The sequence below is a fragment of the Gorilla gorilla genome, chromosome 13 (assembly GCF_029281585.2).
Source record: "Gorilla gorilla gorilla isolate KB3781 chromosome 13, NHGRI_mGorGor1-v2.1_pri, whole genome shotgun sequence".
NCBI lineage: Eukaryota > Metazoa > Chordata > Mammalia > Primates > Hominidae > Gorilla > Gorilla gorilla.
Genome location: NC_073237.2, coordinates 45502687 through 45524976, shown reverse-complemented (window position 1 = coordinate 45524976; position 22290 = coordinate 45502687). Strand labels below are relative to the sequence as shown.

Genomic DNA, 22290 nt, shown 5'->3' with positions numbered 1-22290 from the left:
CAATGGAATTGTGTGTTTAAAAAACAAAAGTCGGGGACGGGGGCAGTGTGCTGAGAGTGAGAGCCAGGGTAGGGGTATGTACTGAGTAGAGTACCTAAGTTTCTGTACATGAAATCTCTGTCAATGTGTCGATGATTCTGGCAATTTAAAAGTCACTTATTTCCAGGTTCCTGCCTTGGTTTTGGACAGCTAAAGTTTCTAAATAACTGACCTTTGAATATGGGAATTGTTATACTACTTAGCAAAGAAAAGAACCACTCCAACTTGATAGTAAGCACTGAACTCTGCTTAGGAACTTTAAAATGAAAAATTCTTTTTTTAAGGCCAGGAGCATTCATAGTCCAAAAATTCCATTTCTTCATAAGTCATCCATTGGCACAGAAGTCAAATTTCAGTCATTTTTCAGGCGTTTTTTTCTGCCTATAACTCTCAAGTCACTGCCTGTTTAAAGGGTATTTGCAGACTCCCCTGTTTTATGATCTTATAATAAAATAGATGGGGATTTGAAGCAACAGGGAGGTAACTATACTCCCTTGTTGTCGTCGTAAGTATAGCCTTGGCCCTAAGAAGGTAGGCAGAGGCATAGGCAGGCAGGCTGGCTGGTCTGGGTAACATGAAAATCAGTGTTAGATTCAATCACAGCAGTGGAAACTCTCAAGTCTTTTTATTTGCATCAAGCTGGGTTTGCAGCCACACTTAGAGGGTTGACAAGGAAAATGCATCAAGATTTCTCATGTAAGTATCTAAGGATCCAGAGGCTTCAAGAACCAGGGCACCTGCAGCCCAGTAGTGTGGCTGAAAGAAGGGCCTAACCTCGCATTGCCCTGATGCGTTTTCCAGATTCCGGAGCACATGTTCTGGAAGGGTCATAGGCTCCTGGGCTACTGTTACACCCTCAAAGTGGGGAGGAGCCAAGCACCTGCTCAGACAGCCATGTGCAATTCTAAACCTGCTCTGCCAAAGAAAACACCCCTGTCTGCCCCAACCCCAGCATTTATGCTCAGAAAGGCCTCTGTCTTCCCACTTCGAGGGCTGCTGACCAGATGTGGACCTGGGTGAAGGCGGGGCAGGTCTGAGGAGCCAGGAGGTCATTAATCCTCAATTAGGACTGTGCACACCCCTGCCTGCTCCACCTACTTCCTCTTGACAACTGCACAGCTAAAAAGCACTTTCAGAGGAAATGGATCCCTCAGTTCATCTTCTGGACGAGTCATTTTGGAAAGTGTTTTTGTGCAGATCTCATTGCCCTGGGGCAGTTAGCTCCACTCAGAGGCCAAGGCAGGCAGATCATGAGGTCAGGAGATCGAGACCATCCTGGCTAACATGGTGAAACCCTGTCTCTACTAAAAAAAATACAAAAAATTAGCCAGGCGTGGTGGCGGGCATCTGTAGTCCCAGCTGCTCGGGAGGCTGAGGCAGGAGAATGGCATGAACCCAGGAGGTGGAGCTTTCAGTGAGCCGAGATCGCGCCACTGCACTCCAGCCTGGGTGACAGAGCAAGACTCCACTAAAAAAAAAAAAAAGGCAGAAAAAGGAGGGTCTTATTCTCAATATCTACGTTACTTCATTTCAATTTTAGGGCAATGAGACTATAATGAAAAGGCAGTTAGAAGTCACACACAAAAGCCAAACCCTAAGATGGGACAGGCAGTGCTGGCTCCCTCAGCTCAGACCCCAGCCAGGACTGTTGCCCCTGACGTCAGAATTGGGCTGTGGTGTCTGCTCAGCTGCCCCTGGTCTGCTGATGCTATCTGAGAGGGTGTGGAGGCGGACAGCTGGGGCAGAGGATGGAGGTGGGAGAGCATAGCCTCAGGGAATGGCCTGGGGTTCAGGGGTTAGCAACCCCTCCCAGGGTTCTCTTCACCTGCACACACCAGTTAGCCTGGTGCTTATTCTGCTCCACGTTTGCCCTTCTGCCCAGTCAGAGCCAAAGTCACCCTCCAGATATGCTTTGCAGTTGAGAAGACTCTGGTAAAAGCCCATGAGCACTTCACCCCCTCCAACTGGCTCTAGGCCAGGTCTAGCAACGGGCTGCCTGCCTGTGCTTACTCCTTCCCACTCCTCACTCACACGATACTAAACCACAGCAGAGGAATAATGAAATATAAAATGCCATCATGAAGAAAATGGGAGGAATGTCCTCAAAGGACAAGGGATTTCAAGAAACCTGAAGAAGGCAGGAGGTGAATGCTGGAGTGATGACTGACAAATGTATAAGAGGAAGCCACAGCCTGGAATGAAGACACGGCCAGGGAGCTGGAGCTGCAGAGAGTGGGGTCTATAGACAGAAGCTGGTGGGGCTCAGGATTTGAAATGACAGGTACCACAGAGGGCAGGGGAGCAAGTGGTGCTATAATCAGGGGCATCACTAACAAGGGACCTATCCTTCCCCATCCTCCAACCACTGTCTGGCACAAGAGCTTGAAGCCAGGCCCAAAAAGGAGGCTCATCTTTAAAGACATTGATTCCTGAGAAAATGCAGCCAGCAGTAGAATGAAGAGTCCTTTAAGCTGATTTGGTGCTACATTCAGACCTTAATGGGGTAGGGGGTTGGAAAGTGAATTCCTGATCCCCCCAAAATGAAGGCAAAGTACCAGAATCTCCACCCACACAGGTGGCCCCAGTGTAATGTGAACCAAAGGATAAGGCCTACCCTGGTCACCTAGCCTGCTGACAGGATGGCAGACCTGCCCACAGCCTGAGGTTGTCAGATACCACCATCTTAAGAGGACTGCATGCCCAGCAGACGCCCCTGGGCACCATACCCTAAACCAGCAGACCACTTCCAGCCAGCCCAGGGCTCCACACAAAGCCCACTCTTACCAGCCAATCAACCTCACTAGAGAATGTCCTTTCCTCTGATAGACTAGAATTCACCATCTTTCAGCTGTAAAAGTTCGACTCTCATTTTCTGCCCCGGAACCTCATCCCCAAGAACCTACTGGATCCTGCATTGAAACAGCCTTCCTGCATAGCCATAACACTTTTTTCCCTTCTATTCTATTCTATTAATATCTTTGGCCTCTAGTCATTTTTATTTAAGGGCACACCTAAAGTTTTGGGAACCCTGGGCTAGGGTAGGTGATTAAGCTCCCAAGTCATTCTCGTAAGCGGAAGATATGCAGTATAAGCATGTGCACACATTTTAGAGAGAAGACAACATGTTTGAAGGTTTCCCGTTGTCAGATTTGTTGAATCAGATCATACCAGGTATAGGGCAGTGTGTGCACATGTGTGTGCCTGTCCTTTCATCACAGAGCCTTTTACCAGCAAACTCAATATGGAAGCCCAACACACAGACCTGCTAAAGAGGTGCATGGATTAGAACTGAGGAGGAAACCAGTGCCCCATCTGCTCAGCTCCGCTTTCTTCCTCGTGGCCCAGTTGCTTTCTCAAACCAGATTTCCAGGAAACATAGTTAGCAACCCTGACACAAAACAACTAAAGAGTAAGTCACCTGTATGAGGAAAAAACACATGTATTTTATTTTGTAAAATATGTTAAATAAAAAATGAGCAGTTATCCTTACCTGCGCACTTGTAAACACTGACTGATGAAATCATAAGTAGATTCAGCCAGTCCCAATTCAGCAATTGTCTTCCTCATCCTCATCTACATTTAATGAGAGTTAACTGTGAGTCAGGACTAAGTGACTGACATACACACTATCATTCAATCCAAACAGCAAAACCATGAGGCCAGGATTGCTATTATCCACATTTTCACATGTTGAAGAATTTGACCAAGCTCTCATAGCTTGTGGTGTCAAGGGCCAAGGTGCAAAGCCAGGTCTGGACTCCAAAAACCATGCATGCTCTTCACTACCATGAAGAGGCCCCAGATAGGCACTTTGTATTTTTTCTGTATTTTCTAAGTGTTTTACTTGTATTAATCACTTTCATAATATTAAGAAAATTTTAATTTGGAAGCCAAAAAAAAAAGAAATAGGTAGTAGGGGGAGAGTTGGTTTGTTTTTGTTTTTGTTTTTTTGTTTTGTTTTTTTTTTGTTTCTTTTTTTTTGAGACAGAGTCTCGCTCTGCCTCCCAGGCCGGAGTGCAGTGGTGCTATCTTGGCTCACTGCAAGCTCCGCCTCCCGGGATCACGCCATTCTCCTGCCTCAGCCTCCCAAGTAGCTGGGACTACAGGCACCCGCAACCACGCCTGGCTAATTTTTTGTATTTTTAGTAGAGTTGGGGTTTCACCTTGTTAGCCAGGATGGTCTCAATCTCCTGACCTCATGATCCGCCTACCTCGGCCTCCCAAAGAGAGTTGGTTTCTTAAGACCAAGAAGAACAGACAAGGCAGGGATGCCCTAGGATGGCCTCTCCAGCCTGGGGTCACCATGAAGATGGCCTCATTACAAAGGCAAAGCTCAGACAAAATTCTTCACTCCAACAGGGTCTGCGCTCCTCAGTCAGCCAGGTAAATCCCATCCTTCAGCTTCTTCCCTTCCTGTCAATTGATAAAATTAGGAAAGCTTATTAGCCTTGATGTTACCAAACACTGTCATATAATTATACTGAGAGGAGAGAAAGGGATGGTGTATGAGAACCAAAATTCCTCATCTGCCAAAACAATGCATGTCTAAAGTTGATGAATCAGCACATAGCAGTATATGCATATTATTTAGGAATGTGAATAGAAGTATTAGCAAAATAGATAATTTAAAACTGTTCTCTCTGGGGAAATATCAATGGGGGAAGGCTAAGCAGCTGGGACATGAGAGATTGCTGTATTTTTACAAGCATTTTAGCACTATTTGGCTTTTCAAATCAAGTGCAATATTTTTTTGATTTGTTAAAAAAAAAGTAGTAATAATAAAACCTACCCTTCTCAGTGTAATCCTTTAGCTTAATGAACTCCAGTAGGCTTAGACAGAATGTGGTTTGATGTGGTTTGTGGAGCCAGTAGATCTGAGACACAGAAGATGGGAGGCGTCTGGTGTGTGGAAGAGCCATGGGTCAGAAAACCTGGATTCTGACCTTGGCTCTGCTGCTCCGTGCTGTATGGCCTTGGGAAAGGTGCTTAACCACTCTGAGCCTTTCTACCCCTAAGGGCAGGCACTCAGACCCCATACAAACCAATGAGAGGATTAAATAACATAGATCCCAACCCAACAATGAAAACAAAGCACATGGTGAGGACGCAAGGTGTGGGGACCTGCGAAGCCTGGGTCAGGTGGGTGAGAGCCATGGAAAGACAGAGCCCTAGATAGAAAGGAACAGGCCCCTGCTCCCTCCACCAGGCCCTGAGCCCAAGCCCAAGGCTTTAGACATGAGCTGAACTCCCCCCACCTTCTCCATGCTACTCCCAAGTTCCCTGAGACCATGGAGTATATTTCAGGATTCTGTGAACTCGAGAGAGGCAAGTGTCCCAGACTTAAGTCTACGTCCCTCTGTGAGGCTCACCCAGACCCATGAACTCATCTAACTGGCACAAAGTCTTTCCTCAATTCTGCCCAGTTAAAAAAAAAAAATCTGCAAATTAATTGGCTGTATCGAACTCTCTTTAACAAAGTCCCTCCTCAATTTTGCTCAATTAAAAAAATATAAATAAGATAACTTTAAATTACTTGGCCTTATAAACAAACGTGGTAAAAACCTTAGGCTCAGGAGAGAAACTCCAGGGCGGAATGTGGCTCACCACTATGTTAAACTTTGTCACAGGTCTGGTCACAGCTGTCATTTTAGGACAAGCACATCCAGGCTCTCCAGAAACCAGGCCAGCCTGGGGAAATTTCTTCCAGGCTCTGAGCATTTAGAAGAGCCCACAGCTTTTGCTCACAGCTCAAGGACCAGGTGTCGACTGCCTGGTTGCCAACGGTGCTTTGTCTCCCTCCTCTCCCTGGAATCATAGCCTGTACCAGCTTGAGGTTGGGGAGAGGTCTGGTAGGTCCATGCATCATTGCCTCCCTCTTTCTTTCCCTCCGTCACCTGTGACTAAAGAGATCCACACCTCATCGGACAGCACTATTCTTGCTGGTATGTCATGCAGTGAAGAGGTAGAAGGATGCTTTGTGAAGCAGCCCCGCACACAGAGAACCCAAAACAAGACTCCAGACCAGGCCCAAGGCACCTCCACCAATACTGATACACAATGGGGGTGCTAGTATAAAATCTCCCAAAGGTCCCAAGCAATACAGACTACTCTCTGCATAGCTAGCACATGAGTGTAAACACACAGAGCTACAGATTCATTCCCCCCAAAATAAAATTTATTCTTTGGCGCTTCATACTTGGCAAGGGTTAATCATTATGTCAGTTCATACAATGATTAAATTAATAAAATACCTCTGGATCAGAGAAAACCTCAGAGACCAACTTTGATTCCATAAGCACAAAGTAAAGGACCTGAAACAGGGTGGGGATGCAGTAAAGGAGAAGTTAAGGGGAGTTAATTAGCCGGTGATCAAATGTCATTTTCCCTGAGTCAAGTGATTCTCATTTTATTCAAGTGCTCTGGAAGTGGTGAAGGTTTTTTGTTTTTTGTTTTTTGTCATTTTAGGGAATTCTTTTTTGTCCAACAAATAATTCTCAGTTGTCTGCTTTTAAAAGTACTGTGTAATTTCTAAATTACTATTTTTCAAAATCAGGCTAACATTTCCAACTCCCTCTGGTTGGGGTTTTCTGAATCATCTACAGAAAGATGGCTGCTCTGCTGAGAGCCTGCCTGGGAAACTGGTTTGTATATCCTGTGACCCAAAGCATCCACTTCCTCAAAGGTGTAGCCAGGAGGCTCAGGATATGAAGCTAAGCACTTGCCCATTTCCTTGGGAGTAAAGCTGATGGCGTAGGTGGTCTGGCCTTCCACAGGGACATTTCCTCGAGGGCCAGACCAATGAGGCTTACAGCTTTTGGTATTGATAGGCGGGTGGGGCACGTAGTGGGCCCGAGTGGTGGTCAGGCAGTCCAGGGGCTCGGTGGGCAAGTCCAGCTGGGGAACAGGCTTGACTGGCTCCGCGCGCATGCTGGACCACTGCTTGTAGTCATCCTTGGTGGTGGAAGAGCCTTCAAAGCGACCGCACTTCTTAATCTGAAGTGCAGGTCGGCAGGACTGAGCTGGGGCACCCTTAGGGCATGTGTAATGGGCCTGCACTGTTGTCAGAAGATCCATCCTGTCTTCGGGAGGGACGTAGGTGATGGGAGCTTTGGAGAACATCCGGGGCGTTGGCCAAGCTTGGTACTTATCTCGAAACTCAGTGGTGTTAGAGAAAGGCATGTCTAGCCCAGGAGGCCTGGCTAGAGGTTTCAAGCTCTTGGCAGGCTCCCCCATTAGGCCCCGGTAGGATTGTTTTTGAGTGGTAAGGCTTTCAAAGGGGATTTCACAGGGCCTGAACTTCTCTGCTTCATGCACAAAGCGCTTCTCCACGGGGTGGGCCACATAGCTCATCTTGTAGTTAGTCACATCCTCCAAGGGGATGTTACAGAGCTTTGGCATGGCCAGAGGTTTACAGCTTATGGTCTTCACAAGGCCTTTCATGGGGTAATCGTCCTGGTGTGTGGTTCTATTATCAAACCTGACTGATGCCGGCTGGTATTTGTGTTCCAGACGAAGTGGCTCTCGCCTTGGTTGGTTCCAAGGCAAATAATCAGCTGAAATTAGAGCAGAAGAGGTAATTAATAATAAATCAAGTCAACCAACTTGCATATATTCTACAGAACCCCAAGGTCTTAAGGCAGTCTCCGATGAAGTGTTCTTTGAGACAAAGAACAGAGCACATCCCTGCTACCACTTCATTCAAACACCTGATGTGTCAACTTTATGGTACTTGCAGGCAGAAGAGACAAATCTACAGGAGCTCTCATCACACCCCACAATACTGCATGCAGGGATCTTAGAGGGTCCATGGTCGTGAGAGGATCCAGGGAATCCGTTCCTGCAGAAAAGTTCAACCACTAGCTTACTCTGACAACACTTCCTTTCTTCTGTGGAGAAGGTACTTTCTCTGAATCAGCATGGAAGGAGTGAGAAGATGCATGTATGGAGGGAGTGAGAAGATGCATGTATGGAGGGAGTGAGAAGATGCATGTGATATAGTGAGATAGAAAATTCACAACCCACCACTGGTGGGCCACCAGCCAGATGAACCAGGCCTACCTGGTCGTCTGTGGGGTGACAGCCCACTGTGTCCCTGTAATCCTCACATCTAATCCACATAAATCAAATATGCTGCTCCAAGGGAATAGGACATTGTATTGGCTGGTGAGAGAACAGTGGCTGCCACTTATATAAAACTTATTACATAACAGGCAGTATTCTAAGTGCTTTATATATTAACTCACTTAATCGTCAGACTGTCCTAATAAGGTGGGTACTATTAATGCCAGTTTTATACATGCAGAAACAGATATACAGAAAATGAGGGAATTTTTCCCGGCTCACTTGGCTAGAAGTGGAAAAGCACAAATGCAAATTCAGACCCAGAGCCCACGATCTGACCCACTCTACTCTCTGGTTCTAACAATTAGGGAATACCAACTACATGTCGGTCAATTGTGGTCAAGTCTTTCCATACATTATCTTGTTTCATCTTCACAATAACCCTTTGTGATGGGTATGATTCTCTCCATTCTACAGATTTCTAAATACAAGTCTCAGAGGAGCTAAGAAACTTGCCCAAAAGTCACATGGCTAGTGAGTTGAGTTGGAATTTAAACCGTATTGTTGTCTCCAAAGCCATGTTCTTCTGATACCTCATATCACACTTAGGGGCATTTTATTTCCAGATGGAGTAAAGGTTAAAGAAAAAAATAATCAGAGGGAAGATTTTCAGGAGGAAAAGAACTTCAGAATGTTTGAAGAATGAAAAGAACTGGCCAATCTAGATGTCCATCTCCAGAGGAACCTCTGCTGTGGGGCTGGAATGGCCAACATAATGGGAGGCCTGGACCCCAAAGAAATCCGCAGTAGAGATGGCCTCCATGCATCTTGAGGACCAGATACTGTCTTCAGGCAGCACTGTAAGCCTTTGAAACTGACTTTGTCACACAGACCATCAGGGCCAGCACACCAAGACTGAAAGTCTAGGTGAGAAAAATGGGATGACAAACCATGTGATTCAACTGCCTTGGCACTGCTGGCATTTTTTTTTCTTTTGAGATGGAGTTTCACTCTTGTTGCCCAGGCTGGAGTGCAATGGCACAATCTCAGCTCACCGCAACCTCCACCTCCCAGGTTCAAGCGATTCTCCTGCCTCAGCCTCCCTAGTAGCTGGGATTACAGGCATGTGCCACCACACCCAGCTAATTTTGTATTTTTAGTAGAGACAGTGTTTCTCCATGTTGGTCAGGCTGGTCTCGAACTCCCGACCTCAGGTGATCTGCCCACCTCGGCCTCCCAAAGTGCTGGGATCACAGGCGTGAGCCACCACGCCCGGCCTACTGCTGGCATTCTTTCAAAATACTTGACTAACATCCAAGACCTAGGTTGCCCCATTGGGCCCATAAATTACCAGATTTAAAGTAGCCCTAGTGAGCCCTCTGAATCTATAGGGAATTCTCTTGCTTACTGCTGTACAAAAGGTTAGAAAAAAAAGCTGCTTCCCAGGAGCCTTGGGTATAGACACCAACACTAGTGGAGTCCGCAGGCACAATTTGTAACAGTTTTATTGAAATCTAATTTGCGTAATAAAAGGTACCATCTTAAGTACACAATTTAGTGACTTTTATGGAGTTGTATATCCATCATCAAAATCAAGTTATAGAGTATTTGCATCATGCCAAAAATACCAATTATCTTCATTTGTAGTCAGTCTTTACTCCCATCTCCAGCCCCAGGCAACCATTAATTTGCTCTTGGTCTCTATAACTGTGCATTTTCTGGACATTTCATATAAATAGAATCACCCAATATGTAGCGTTTTGCATCTGGCTTCTTTCACTTAGTGTAATGTAATTGAGGTTCATCCATAATGTAGCCTGTATCAGTAGTTCACCTTTTTATTGTTGAATAATATTATATGATACCAAATTTTGTTTATCATTCACCAATTGATGGATATTTTGAGTTGTTTCTACTCTTTGGCTATTATAAAGAAATTCTGCTATGAGCCTTTGTGAAGAAGTCTGTGTGTGAACACATATTTTCATTTCTCTTGGGTAGATAATAAAGTGAAATTGCTAGGTTGTATGGAAAAATCTGTCTTTAGCTTTTTAAAAAAGATACTGCCAAATGTTCTCAAAGTGGAGAAGTAGATGTGCCATTTTACATCCCACCAGCAATGTATAAACATTCTCATTTCTCCACATCCTCATCAACACTTGTTATCATGTGTTTTTAAATTATTATAGACATTCCAATGGGTATTTAGTAGTATCTTGCAGTGTCATTTACATTTCTCTAATGACTAATGATGTTGAGTATCTCTGCATGCACTTATCAGCTCTTCATGTGCTTTCATTGGTGAAATATTGAGATGTTTTGCCCATTTTAAAATTAGATTGTCTTCTTATTGAGTTATAGAATTCCTTGCATGTTCTAAATACAAATCTTATACCAGGTATGTGATTTACAAATTTTTTTCCAAGTCTGTCACTTCTGTTTTCATTTTCTTATTATTTTAACAAAACACCCACCTGACACCTGACTCTTTTCATTTCTTAATGGTGTCTAAGTGCCCAAAGGTTTTGAATTTCGATAAAGTCCTATTTATATCTTTAATAAATCATGCTTTTGATGCCATATCTAAATTCTTTGCCTGTCCCAAGATACCATAGATTTTTCTCCCATGTTTTATTTTGAAACATTTATAGTTTTAGCTATTACATTTAGGTTTCTGACTCTTTTGAGTTTGGATGCGGTAACTTCGTCTTTTTGCATATGGATATCCAACTGTCCCAGCACCATTCATCAAAAAGACTATCCTCTCCCACACTGAAGTGCCTAGGCATCTTTGTGAGAAGTCAATGACAATAGACATAAAGGCTTATTTCTGTACTCTCAACTTACTTGCATTGGTCATTATACTTGTCTTTGTGTCAGTATAACTGTCTCAATTGCTGTAGCTTTTTAATAAAATTTTGTAATCAGGAAGTGTAAGTTTTACAACTTAGTTCTTATTTTTCAAAAATACTTTCAGCTATTCTGGTTTATTTGGATTTCATATATAAAACCTAAAATTACTTTGCCAAGTTCTAAAAAGGAAAAGGAGCCTGCTGGAATTTTGATAGGAATTGCATTGAATCTACAGATCAATTTGGGACAACTTTACCTTAATAGTATTGAATCTTCCAATCCATGAACACAGAATGTCCATCATTTTTGTTCAGATTTTAATTTCTCCCAGCAATCGTTGGTAGCTTTCAGCATGCAAGACTTACACTTGCTTTTTTAAAATTTTATTCCAAGATTTTATTAATTTTGAGGCTATTAAAAAGAGAACAGCTTTCTTGACTCCATTTTGATTGTCCATGCTAGAATACAGAAAACAATTGATTTTTATATATTGTTCAGTATTGACATCTTGCTGAACTCATGCATTAGTTCTGGTAATTTTTGTGGATTCCTTGGTGTTATCTGCACACAGGATCATGTTGTCTGAGAATAAAGACAGCTTCGCATTTTCCTTTTGAGCCTAGATACATTTACTTGTCTGCTTGCTTTTCTTGCATTATTGCACTAGCTAGAACCTCCAGTACAATATTGAGTGGAAGTGGTGAAAGCTGACATCCTAGCCTTGTTCTCAATCTTAGGGGGAAGCCATTTAGTCTTTCACATTAAGTATGATGTTTTATAAGCACAGATTTTTTTTGTGAATGCCCTTTATCAGGCTGAGGAAGTTTCCTTCTAGTCCTAAGCTTGTTGAGAGCTTTTATGAGTGTTGAACTTTGTCAAATGCTTTCTATCTACCAAGTGGCTTTTTTCTGTTACTTTATTAATGTGGTATATTAATTGATTTTCTGATGTTACACCAACTTTGAATTCCCAGAATAAATCTCATAGTTTTATAAATATTGATTCTGTAATTGTCTTTTAAATGAATTAAAAGAAAAAAATATCTTTTTAATGATTTAAGAAGAAAACAAAGAAGAGTATATATTTACCTAATTACATTTACCAGTATGCTTTACTACTTTTTGTGTAGATTTGTGCTGCCATCTGGTATCATTCCCTTTTAGCCTGAAGGATTTCCTTTAGTACTTCTTGCAAGCTAGGTACCTGTAACTTCTCTCCATCTTTATCCGGGAATGTATTTTGCCTTCATTATTGAATCATAATATCACTAGATATGAAATTCTTGAAGGATATACTTTTTTCTTTCAAAACTGTGAATATGCAACCAACTGCCTTCAGTCCTCCATTGTTTCTGAAGAGAACTTAGCCATTAATAATGTCATTTTTGGGCCGGGCACGGTGGCTCACACCTGTAATCCCAGCACTTTGGGAGGCCAAGGTGGGCTGATCACGAGGTCAGGAGATCAAGACCATCCTGGCTAACATGGTGAAACCCTGTCTCTACTAAAAATACAACAAATTAGCTGGGCATCGTGGCGGCGCCTGTAGTCCCAGCTACTAGGGAGGCTGAGGCAGGAGAATGGCGTGAACCCGGGAGGCGGAGCTTGCAGTGAGCCGAGATTGCAGCCACTGCACTCCAGCCTGAGTGACAGAGGGAGACTCCGTCTCAAAAATAATAATAATAATAATAATGTCATTTTTCTATAAGTGATGAGTCATTTCTCTTTTGCCTCCTTCCAAATCTTTGTTTTTGGCTTTCAACAATTTGACTATGTTATGAATAGATGTGGATCTCTTTGTACTTATTCTATTTGGATTGTGCCTCTTGAATGTATTAATAAACATTTTTCATAAAATTTGGCAACTTTCAGCCATTAATCTATCATTTTTCTGCCCCTTCTTCTCCTTTCGGGGCCACGATTATGAGTATGTTAGTACACTTTATGGTATTCCACGAGTCTGGTTTGGACCTTTCTCTTAATTTTCTTCTGTTCTTCAGATTGGGAATCTCTATTGAACTATCCACATTTTTGCTGATTCTTATGCCAGCTCAAATCTGCTGTTGAGCCCCTCTAACGAATTTTTTATTTTAGTTATTGCCCTTCCAACTCCAGAGTTTTCATTTGGTTCTTTATTATTTCCTGTTACTGATACTCTCTATTTGATGAGCAATTGTTGTCATACTTTTATTTCTTTAAATATGCTTTCCTGTTATTCTTTGACCATATTTATAATAGCTACTTTGAAATATTTGTCTGTGAGGTCCAACATCTGGGCTCCTGCAGAGATACTTTCTGTTGACTGCTTTTTCCCCCACCATGCATGGGTCATACTTCCCTTTTTCACATCTTACAATTTTTTTGTGTAAAACACAACACTTTAGATAATATGCTGCAGCAACTCTGGATTCTGATCCCCATTGGGAGTTGGTTTTACTTGTGTTTAGCTTACCTGCACTAATTCCATAGAGTCTTATCTTCCCTGCAGTGTATGGCCACCGATATTTTTGTTCATTTTTTTCTTTTTAATTTGTTTTTGTTTTTAATTTGCTTGTTTGTTTTGAGATGGTGTCTTGCTCTTGTTGCCCAGACTGGAGTGCAGTGGCACGATCTCAGCTCACTGCAACCTCCGCCTTCCCGGGTTCAAGCGATTCTCCTGCCTCAGCCTCCCGAGTGGCTGGGATTACAGGCGTCCACCACCACACCCAGATAATGTATTGTTTTCTTTTTTTGTATTTTTACAAAAAAATACAAAACCTCCTGACCCCATGATCTGCGCACCTGGGCCTCGCAAAGTGCTAGGATTATAGATGTGAGCCACCTTGCCTGACTTCTTAAGGGTCACTCTGTCAGCATAGTTTAGTGGTCAGCCAATGATTGGTCAGAAGTTAAACTTAAGAACTTTAAGCCAGTAAGGCATTCACACTTTGCCAATGGAGCTGTGTGTGGGTTAGGAAAAACACATACAAAGATCAGGTAGTTTATAAGTCTCATTTGGCTTTTACTTCCTGTTGGGCTTTCTCAGGCCTCCCCTACACAAGCACTAGGCCTAACTAGGGATGATTAGGGATGATGAGTTGATAGATGGGCTCCTCTCTGATTGCCCTTGAGCCTGCATATAGCCTTGCCCATGTGCACAGCCTTCCAGACTACTCAACCAGGGATGATGAGTTGATAGATGGGTTTCTTTCTGATTGCCCTTGAGCCTGCACACAGTCTTGCCCATATGCACGGCCTTCCCGACCACCAGGAATACATATGAGCTTATCAAGACCCACTGTGTCTGTCTCATTCTCTGGATCTCCCTTCTTACATTCCTAGCTGGTTTGCTGGTCTGTTGCTTGCCACAACTAGCACTGCAGCCTCAGACTAACTCAGAAGTTGTCTTCCCTGATTTCTTGCCATTAAGATCACTATTGTTTTTATTGAAACTCCTGGGTATGCACCCTATTCCCAATCAAGTCAGGCCCCACTGACAGCAGAGCTGCTTGTTTCCACAGCCTAGCCTGCTCAGGCAGAGCCACTAATAAATGAAACAGCAGGGGTGGGGATGGGGTGATGGAAGCAGCCCCAGAATAAAACATCACAGACTCCTAGTGTTAATAACCAACGTGCCACAGTTTCTTTAATAAATGCTTCTCAATTTTTTTGCATACCAGTGGTTGATTTCCAGAGTCTAGAAATGGTTGATTTTCACTGTTTTGTCCAGTTTTGTCATTGCTTTTTGGGAAGAGGATTTGCCAAGCTCCTTACGCCTCCTCTCCAGAAGTCCTGATACCACCCCCTCATCCACCAGCACGCTCTTAAGTTTATTTTAGGCTGATAATACTACCAACTATTTATCTAAAATTGGCTTCATTTTAATTGAAAATCTAATCTTTCTCCAAGAGCCATTAATGGCTCTATCAGCATCTTGAAAGCATTAGGGGGCCTTGGAGGGAACCATCTTGCTGAATATAAACCACATGTTTCCTGCCCACCCCGGCCCCCAGACTCCAGGCCTTGCTGAAACAGAGGCATCTACCTGTAGATGCCTACGCACTGCCTCAAGGTACTTGGGGATGGGGAGGACAGGGCTTTTCTGGCTCTCTTCTGTGATGGATGAAGTGTTAAGAAAACAGGTTTCTAAGCTCAAAGTTGCCTCATGTGATTTCTGATACCCAACAATATAGTTGAAACCACATTATTATCCAAGCCTCCCGACTTCCTCCACCCAGCATTTATTACCAAAAACCTCCACAGGACCCTGAAAAACCTCAGAATTTCACATGACAAACAATTCACATGCCAGTAAAGCCCTTCAGGGCCAGAGTGTCATGTGGGTAATTGGCAAGAACTTCTTTAAAAGGGATTCCATTCAATAATGTGCCTTTAAAAAAACAGCTAAACCTAAAGCTGAGCATCAAGTAATTACACTCTCAATCTTTCCAATTGCACAGTGTTTTGAAAATGTCACAAATTACAACCAAATGCTGCTAAAGCATATTTTATTGGTGGTTTTCTGGACCCCAGTAAAGGTGCTGGCCATAGAGTGAAAAGGGGAAAAAAAGATTTCATATTTTTTTCTGTGGAACAAATGTAAGCAGAGCATATAGACAAAATCTAGATGGCACCCACTGAAACATGTATTTAATAACCTTGGTCTTTGGTTTCTCTTTGGGTGGTAGAGGAGGAAGAGAATCAACGTATGGTCATAAAACATGAAGGTTGTTATGGAAAAGACTTAAGAAAGCAGCAAATTTTCACAAGACACAAACATGTCACCCAAGGGGTGATACACCAAGAGATAAGGGCGTGACCCCTCATAAATGCATGGGGTTATTAAGGACTGACCCAACCAAATGGTAAGTGGCATGGGCCTTCTCAATCCTCACTTCTGCTCCTGGCCAGGACCCATAGGGTAATAGCCTGGATGGGATTTGTGTAGATATGCCAAACTCTGTCACCTGGAGCCCTTGTAAACAATGGTTCAGAACCATTCATCCATTGAGTCCCTCACTTGACACACTTTGTTGTGTCATTCCCTGTGTTAGATGCTGGGAATACAGATGTTGGGCATTCAAGGCACAGTTTGGGAAGCCCTTCTATCACAGGTGAGTGACAGAACAAACAAACCACTTCAATTAATAGAATAAAAGTATTTGCTATAGTCTGAATGTGCCCCAAAATTCATGTGCTGAAACTTAATCCCCAATATGGTGGTATTGGGAGGTGAGGCCTTTTGGGAAATGATTGCATCATGCGGGCTCCACCTTCATGAATGGATTAGCACTGCTATACAATGACTGGAGGGAGCTAGCCAAGGCCCTTTTTTCCTTCTGGCTTTCACCACATGAGGACACAGCAGCAAGGCACCATCTTGGAAGCAGAGAGCAGACCCTCACTGGACACCAAACCTATCAGCGCCTTGATCTTGAACTTCCCAGCCTTCAGAACTGTGAGAAATAAATGTCTTAGTTATAAATTACTCACTCTCAAGTATTTTTGTTATAGCAGCACAAATGAACTAAGAAAGTAGTATTCAAAAAAAAACCTCATAAGACACACATGTCGCAAACTGGTACCCATAGGTTAATCTAACTATAAATATGTTTCCTTTAGCTACATACTGATTTGTTTTAAAATTGGAATTGCAGAGGAAAACTATGAAATCCAACCTCAAATGCACATGTTCCAAGAAAAAAAACCCTGTCCATCTATGCATGCCTGGTTCTGAGCAGTCCAGTTCAGACTTGACTGGTGTTCATTTATTAACTCTGTTTAAGTAGGCAAGCAGTTAAGAGGTACCAGAAGTTTAAGGAAACTGAGGAAGAAAATAGGATTTTCTCAATTTTAACTTTGTCAGTAGGGAAGTCAGCCATTATATTAGTCAGTTCTTGCACTGCTATAAAGAAATGCCTGAGATTGGGTAATTTATAAAGAAAAGCAGTTGAATTGGCTCATGGTTCTGCAGATGTACAGGAAGCATGGTAGCATCTGTTTCTGGGGAGGCCTCAGGGAGTTTTACTCATGGTGGAAGGCAAAGTGCAATAAGGCATCCTACACGGCAGGAGCAGGACAGAGAGAGCGAGTCGGGAGGTGGGGAGGTGCCAAACGCTTCTAAACAAGCAGATCTCAGGGGAACTCACTCAGTATACAGTACTAAGGGGGCAGGGGGGTGCTAAACCATTAGAAACTGCCCCCATTATACAATCACCTCTCACCAGGCCCCACCTCCAACACTGAGGATTACAATTCAACATGAGATTTCATGGGGGCAGAGACCCAAACCCTGTCAGTCATGATTCAGTTTCAGCTGTGGAATACTCACTCTTCTGTAGTTTGAAGAGGACAGCCTGAGATATAGCTGTATGGACAAAGGGAGAGACGGGGGAAATGGCAGTGAAAGAGATTAAACAAAGAGTACTGCTGGGGTGTGGTGGGGTGCATGCGTGCGTGTGTGTGTGTGTGTGTGTGTGTGTGTGTGTGTGTATATGTGTGTGTGTGTTGAGCGGTAAGTAGTCTGCTGGGGAGAAGTAGGGAGGACTTCTCTTTAAATGCTACATATAGGCCTCCTCCATCCTTGCCAACCCCCAAGACAAGCAAGGAGCATTTATCACTCACAGACCTCTCCCTGCACCTAGGGCAAGGTGGAAGAGAGGGAACTGAACTGACAGGCAGGAGCTCTGAAGAGTCTCTCCCTATACTAAGATTCATAAACCAACAGGGCCCACAAAGACAGTGTAGAGGAGAGGTGAGTCCGCCATCGGATATGCCGTATCACAGTCCCTTACTCCCTCCACCCATGGTGGAAAGCGCTTACTGCAGTTTCATTCCTCTTTCCCACTAGCTCAATGTCTGTGCTGCCTTATTTCTGGTCTTCCTGTAAACACTGGATTAAAAAGGAGAAGAATGCATTCAGTAGAGGCAAAAGTGCCCCCCAACACCCTACCCATGGTCATACACCTGGTTGTATGGACTCCTGTGTGGTGCCTGCTGTGAGAGGGTAATTGGGAAAGAAAAAGACAAAGAGATCCCTGCCCCTTGGAGGTTACAGCCTGGCCATTAAAGGAAGCATTAGAAGTACACAATGCATGATAAGACAAGGGAGTGCAAGGCACCCATATAGCATCCAGCCTGACATGGCGGAAGGGCTCGGAATGTGATCTTTCAGCTGCTAGCTGAAAGGATAAGTGCTAGATTAAGGAAGCAGAAGGATTCTATATAGAAGGCATCACATGTGCTAAACAAATGCCCTGAAGCAGAAAAGAAATGTAGGAAGGGACCTGAAAGAAGGCCCTGAGGCTGGAGCAGAGGGGCTAAGAAGACACCAGGACCTCCAAGGCATCAGAGGAGGCAGTAAAGGTTTGGGTTTTTATCGTAATAGGATCATATGATTTGATAAAATAATATGATTTGATAAAATAATGATTTTATCATTTGATAAAATGATATGATTTGATAAAATAATGATTTTATCAAATGATTATCTGAGAAGTTTTATACAAAGGAGTGGTCAGATCAGATTGCCATGTATAGAAGACTGCTCTGCTCCCTTTCTGTGAAAAATCAGTAAGAGCTGACAAGACTGGAGATATGCTCAGGTGTGTGCCCAGGTGTAGACATGGAGAAAACAGGATTAGGGCTTTGCTAGGAGGAAATAGCAAAAGGGCTGAAGAGAGAGGGTCTCTCGGCTATCAGTAGGAGCTGGGCTCCAAAGATAGGCCATGGAGTAGAGACTCCATGGGGAGGGACAGACACAGGAGCGGCTGGTGGTAAGAGGGAGGGTTGAGACGTCAATGGACTGGAGGTCCCAAAAAGGCCAAGGACTGTTGTGGTGGGAGGAGATAAGAGGACAAGCCCAGAGGACAGGATGCCGATGTGCACAAAGACTTCAGAGGTGGGGCCATTTCAGGGTATGATAACATTCAGAATATCAGTCAGTTCTTGTACTGCTGATAAAAGGTGGCTTGACCAAAGGTAGCTATCTATGGGGGAGTGTTAGAGGAAGAAGCTAAAGAAAATAAAAGGGCAGAGCCCAGGTTGCTGAAGAGGCCCACGCCAATCCAGTCTTCAGTTCCTGGAAGAATCAGAGAAAATCAACTAAGTACAGGGTCCTCCAGGATGACAGAATTAGAGGCCCTTCTAGGAGCTCACATCCCTCCAACCTCCCTACCTCCACCACCATCTTCACCCTAAATGCTTGACTTGACTAAATAAAAGTGGCCCTCTCTATTCACAGCATTTAGAGGTCCGTGAACTGTTCAGCATGTCCTCCTAGGGCAAGGCAAAGGTTGGTATCATAAGCATGAGTTATTGATTACAAACCTGGTCTCCAGTCTCATGGTCTCAGTCTTTGCAGCTGAGCTCCATAGAGTGGCTGTCTGCTAGCACAACACATATGACCACGTATCTTGTCTCTCCACTAGGCTAGAAAGTCAAGGGCAGGCCATTATGCTTCCTTCAGTTTCTAGGACCACACCTCATAGGTAATATCAATAGATACTCAATAAAGAAAGAAGCAATCCTATTTATATAAAGTTCAAAACTGGCGAAACTAATTTAAGGTATTAAAGGTTAAAATAATGGTTATATTCTCATTGGGGAGGGTAACAGAAATGGGGTAGTAATGTTTTATTTCTTGATCTGGGTACTGTTTATATGGATTTGTTTAGTGCAAATTTATTGATCTGTATAATTATAATTTGTATACTTTTCCATATGTATGTTACATTTTGATATATTTTTTAAACACGTGAATGAATCAATCACTTAATCAGTGGTAGAAACTAACTTAGCCTGAACTTGAAATGCTTCCCCCAATATAGGATTCAAACTGCAAGCTAAGGCAGGGGTTGGCAGATATTTTGTGTAAGAGCCAGGTATTAAGTGTCTTATGCCTCACAGACTGCAGTGTCTCTGTCAACAACTACTCAACTTTGCTACTATGGTACAAAAAGTAGCCATCAATACTGTGTAAATGAATGAATATGGCTGTGTTCCAATAAAACATGAACACTGAATTTTCAATTTTATATCATTTTCACAGTCCTCAAATGATATCCTTTTGATTTGTTTTTCAATTATTAAAAAAAAATGCTTAACCTTTCTTAGCTCTCCAGCTATACAAAAACAGGCTGCTGGCCAGATCTGGCCCGTAGGAAATAGTCTGCCAACTCTTGCACTAACTGAGTATGCACATAAAACACATTTCCTGGCCCGCACACAGGCTCAGCCTGTCTTTCCCCCAATCTGCCCCTCTGTGCTCTCCCACCTTTATAAGTAGGCAAACACTCCATCTTGTCGCTACATGGATATTTACTGTCCCGAGGTTTGATGGGGTCCACTCGACAGACAGGGTAGGGATTGTAATCTTTTTTATACGTCGTGAGCAAATCCATATTCTCTTCACTCGGGACGAACTGGTCATACTGGTGGACCTTCACTGGTGTCACTTTGTGAGGCCCAAAATCTCTCCTGTAAGGAAGCAAGCGCATGCTGTTGGGGTCCTTGGCTTGCGATAAGGCTTATGTTTTCTGCTCAACCCAACTCTACAAACATTTGCTGAGAAGTCATGTTCTACTCTACCTGCCTTCCCTCCTCCCCCGAACTGTTTCTCCTCTATTTCCCACTTTTGAGAAGGGTACCATCAATTCCTTCTCACCCAACTCAGACACCTGTATACATCTTTGACCTCCTTTCCTCATGGCTCCAGAGTCTATCACCACCAGTGCCCCTCCACCTCATTGGTTTTTCTTTCCCCTTGGTCCAGATCCTGACAATTTCTCACTAACAGCCTGCCACCTGAGCTTCCTCCTTCATTCCTACCACTTCTATTCAATCCCCATAATGTGGCCAGAATAAACTCTCTAAATGGAAATCATATGGCTTTCCCCAGTTTAAAACTCTTCCAGGTAAAAATTCAACTTCCTGGCATAATTGATAAGCCTTTCTGGACCTGGCTCCTGCCTTATTCACCCTTGTCTCTCACGATCCCCACCCCACCTGAGCACCCTGCACTCCAACCACAATGCCACCGTTTCTACTGCTGCGCTCTCCGCCTTCCTTCCACCCAACCCCTTCACTGCAGAGCTATCTTCCTTTCAGGTGCCGCTGCCACCTTCTCTGTGTTCCTAAAAGCTTCTCCTGCTAATGTTTATCTCCTTCCTCTACTTAGCCTACAGAAAACCCAGAAGAGGAAAACAGTGAAATAATTGGAAACCCTGACTCCTTCATTTCTCTGCTATCTGGTGTCAGCGCCCCCATTATTTCAGGAAGTATCAAAACAATAGGATCGAAAAAGTATAATGGTCTTCACTAAACAGGAAGCAGTCCCTCCCCAAAGCATCCCAGATAAAAAGGCCCAGATGCTCACCGCAACGCCCACCAGGAACCGCCCTAAGGAGCCAGGGCTTAGCTCGGACTTCTGTTGCCCTCCAGGACACTCGCAACTTCCCACCTCTCAATGCTAACATTTCCCTCTGAAGGGTGTCTGTTTTACACAACAAACTGTTTTTGCCTGGAACCCATTTATTCAACTGGACAAAGGGAAGGTAGATTTTTCCTGATGGTGCTTGCCAGAACAGCCCTGTCAAGGGAAGGGGAAGGTTTCCGGACAGGAAAACATTAGGCCCAAACACCAATAAAACCCACTTCCCGGCCAAAATCTGGAGCAGCATTACTCAGCCATGCTTGACTAGCAAAGGTAACACGCTCCACTGTAACCTCTCTTGCGTGAATTATACACATGATTGTCAGTAAACCCGAACCGGGTCCTGAAAATGCTTAGTGGGATGGGAGAAGGAAGTTAGGAAGCAGGAGAATTAGTCTCTCTAGGGCTCTAAGGAGGAAATGGGAGATGCTTCAGTTGAACTCCCCTAACACCCTCTGGGTAGATCTAAAAATATATCTTAGCGGCAGTTATAGGACATTCAGCCTGGGCTCCCTTCCTAGGGGCCCTGCTGTTAGCCTGAAGTGTCTGGAAGCTGACTGTGCATATCGGGGCTTATGGAGGGAATGGACTGAACAAGGAGCCAAGGGTCAGCTCCTACTTCTGCTGTTCTCAGTGAGCAAGTACTACACCCTGGTGTCTATTCAGCACTAAACCAATTGTAGCAGGGAACTAAGAGGGTAAGTCCTTACGCTACAAAGACAAATGAAAATGCCCAGAAAACTCCATCTGAAAACCAGCTGAGTGGAAAGGGACTCTTGGTCAGAAAGTGTACATTCTAAAGGGAGTGCTCCCAAGGGAAGTTGAGCTCTCCTCACTCTCAGAAGGGATGGACAGATTTCAAGGCAGCCTGAGACCACACATTCCTAAACCCTTATAAAAGCCTGTGCTCAGTGATGGCTACCTAAG

General features: G+C 43.8%; 1 protein-coding gene across 4 annotated transcripts in view; it reads right to left on the bottom strand.

Annotated features, from left to right (window-relative positions):
- Positions 1-6429: 6429 nt before the first annotated feature.
- Positions 6430-22290, bottom strand: part of SAXO1 (stabilizer of axonemal microtubules 1) — a 121828-nt gene continuing 105967 nt past the window's right edge. For 3 of the 4 annotated variants that reach the window (XM_063696339.1, XM_004047839.4, XM_055350676.2), the window contains exons 3-4: positions 20206-20408; positions 6430-7592 (exon numbers count right to left, since the gene is read on the bottom strand). In XM_063696339.1, the coding sequence (XP_063552409.1) occupies positions 6589-7592; positions 20206-20408 (1207 nt within the window). In that variant the 3' untranslated portion in view covers positions 6430-6588. The remainder of the gene's footprint in view (positions 7593-20205; positions 20409-22290) is intronic. The other variant, XM_019033245.3, reaches the window with a different exon arrangement.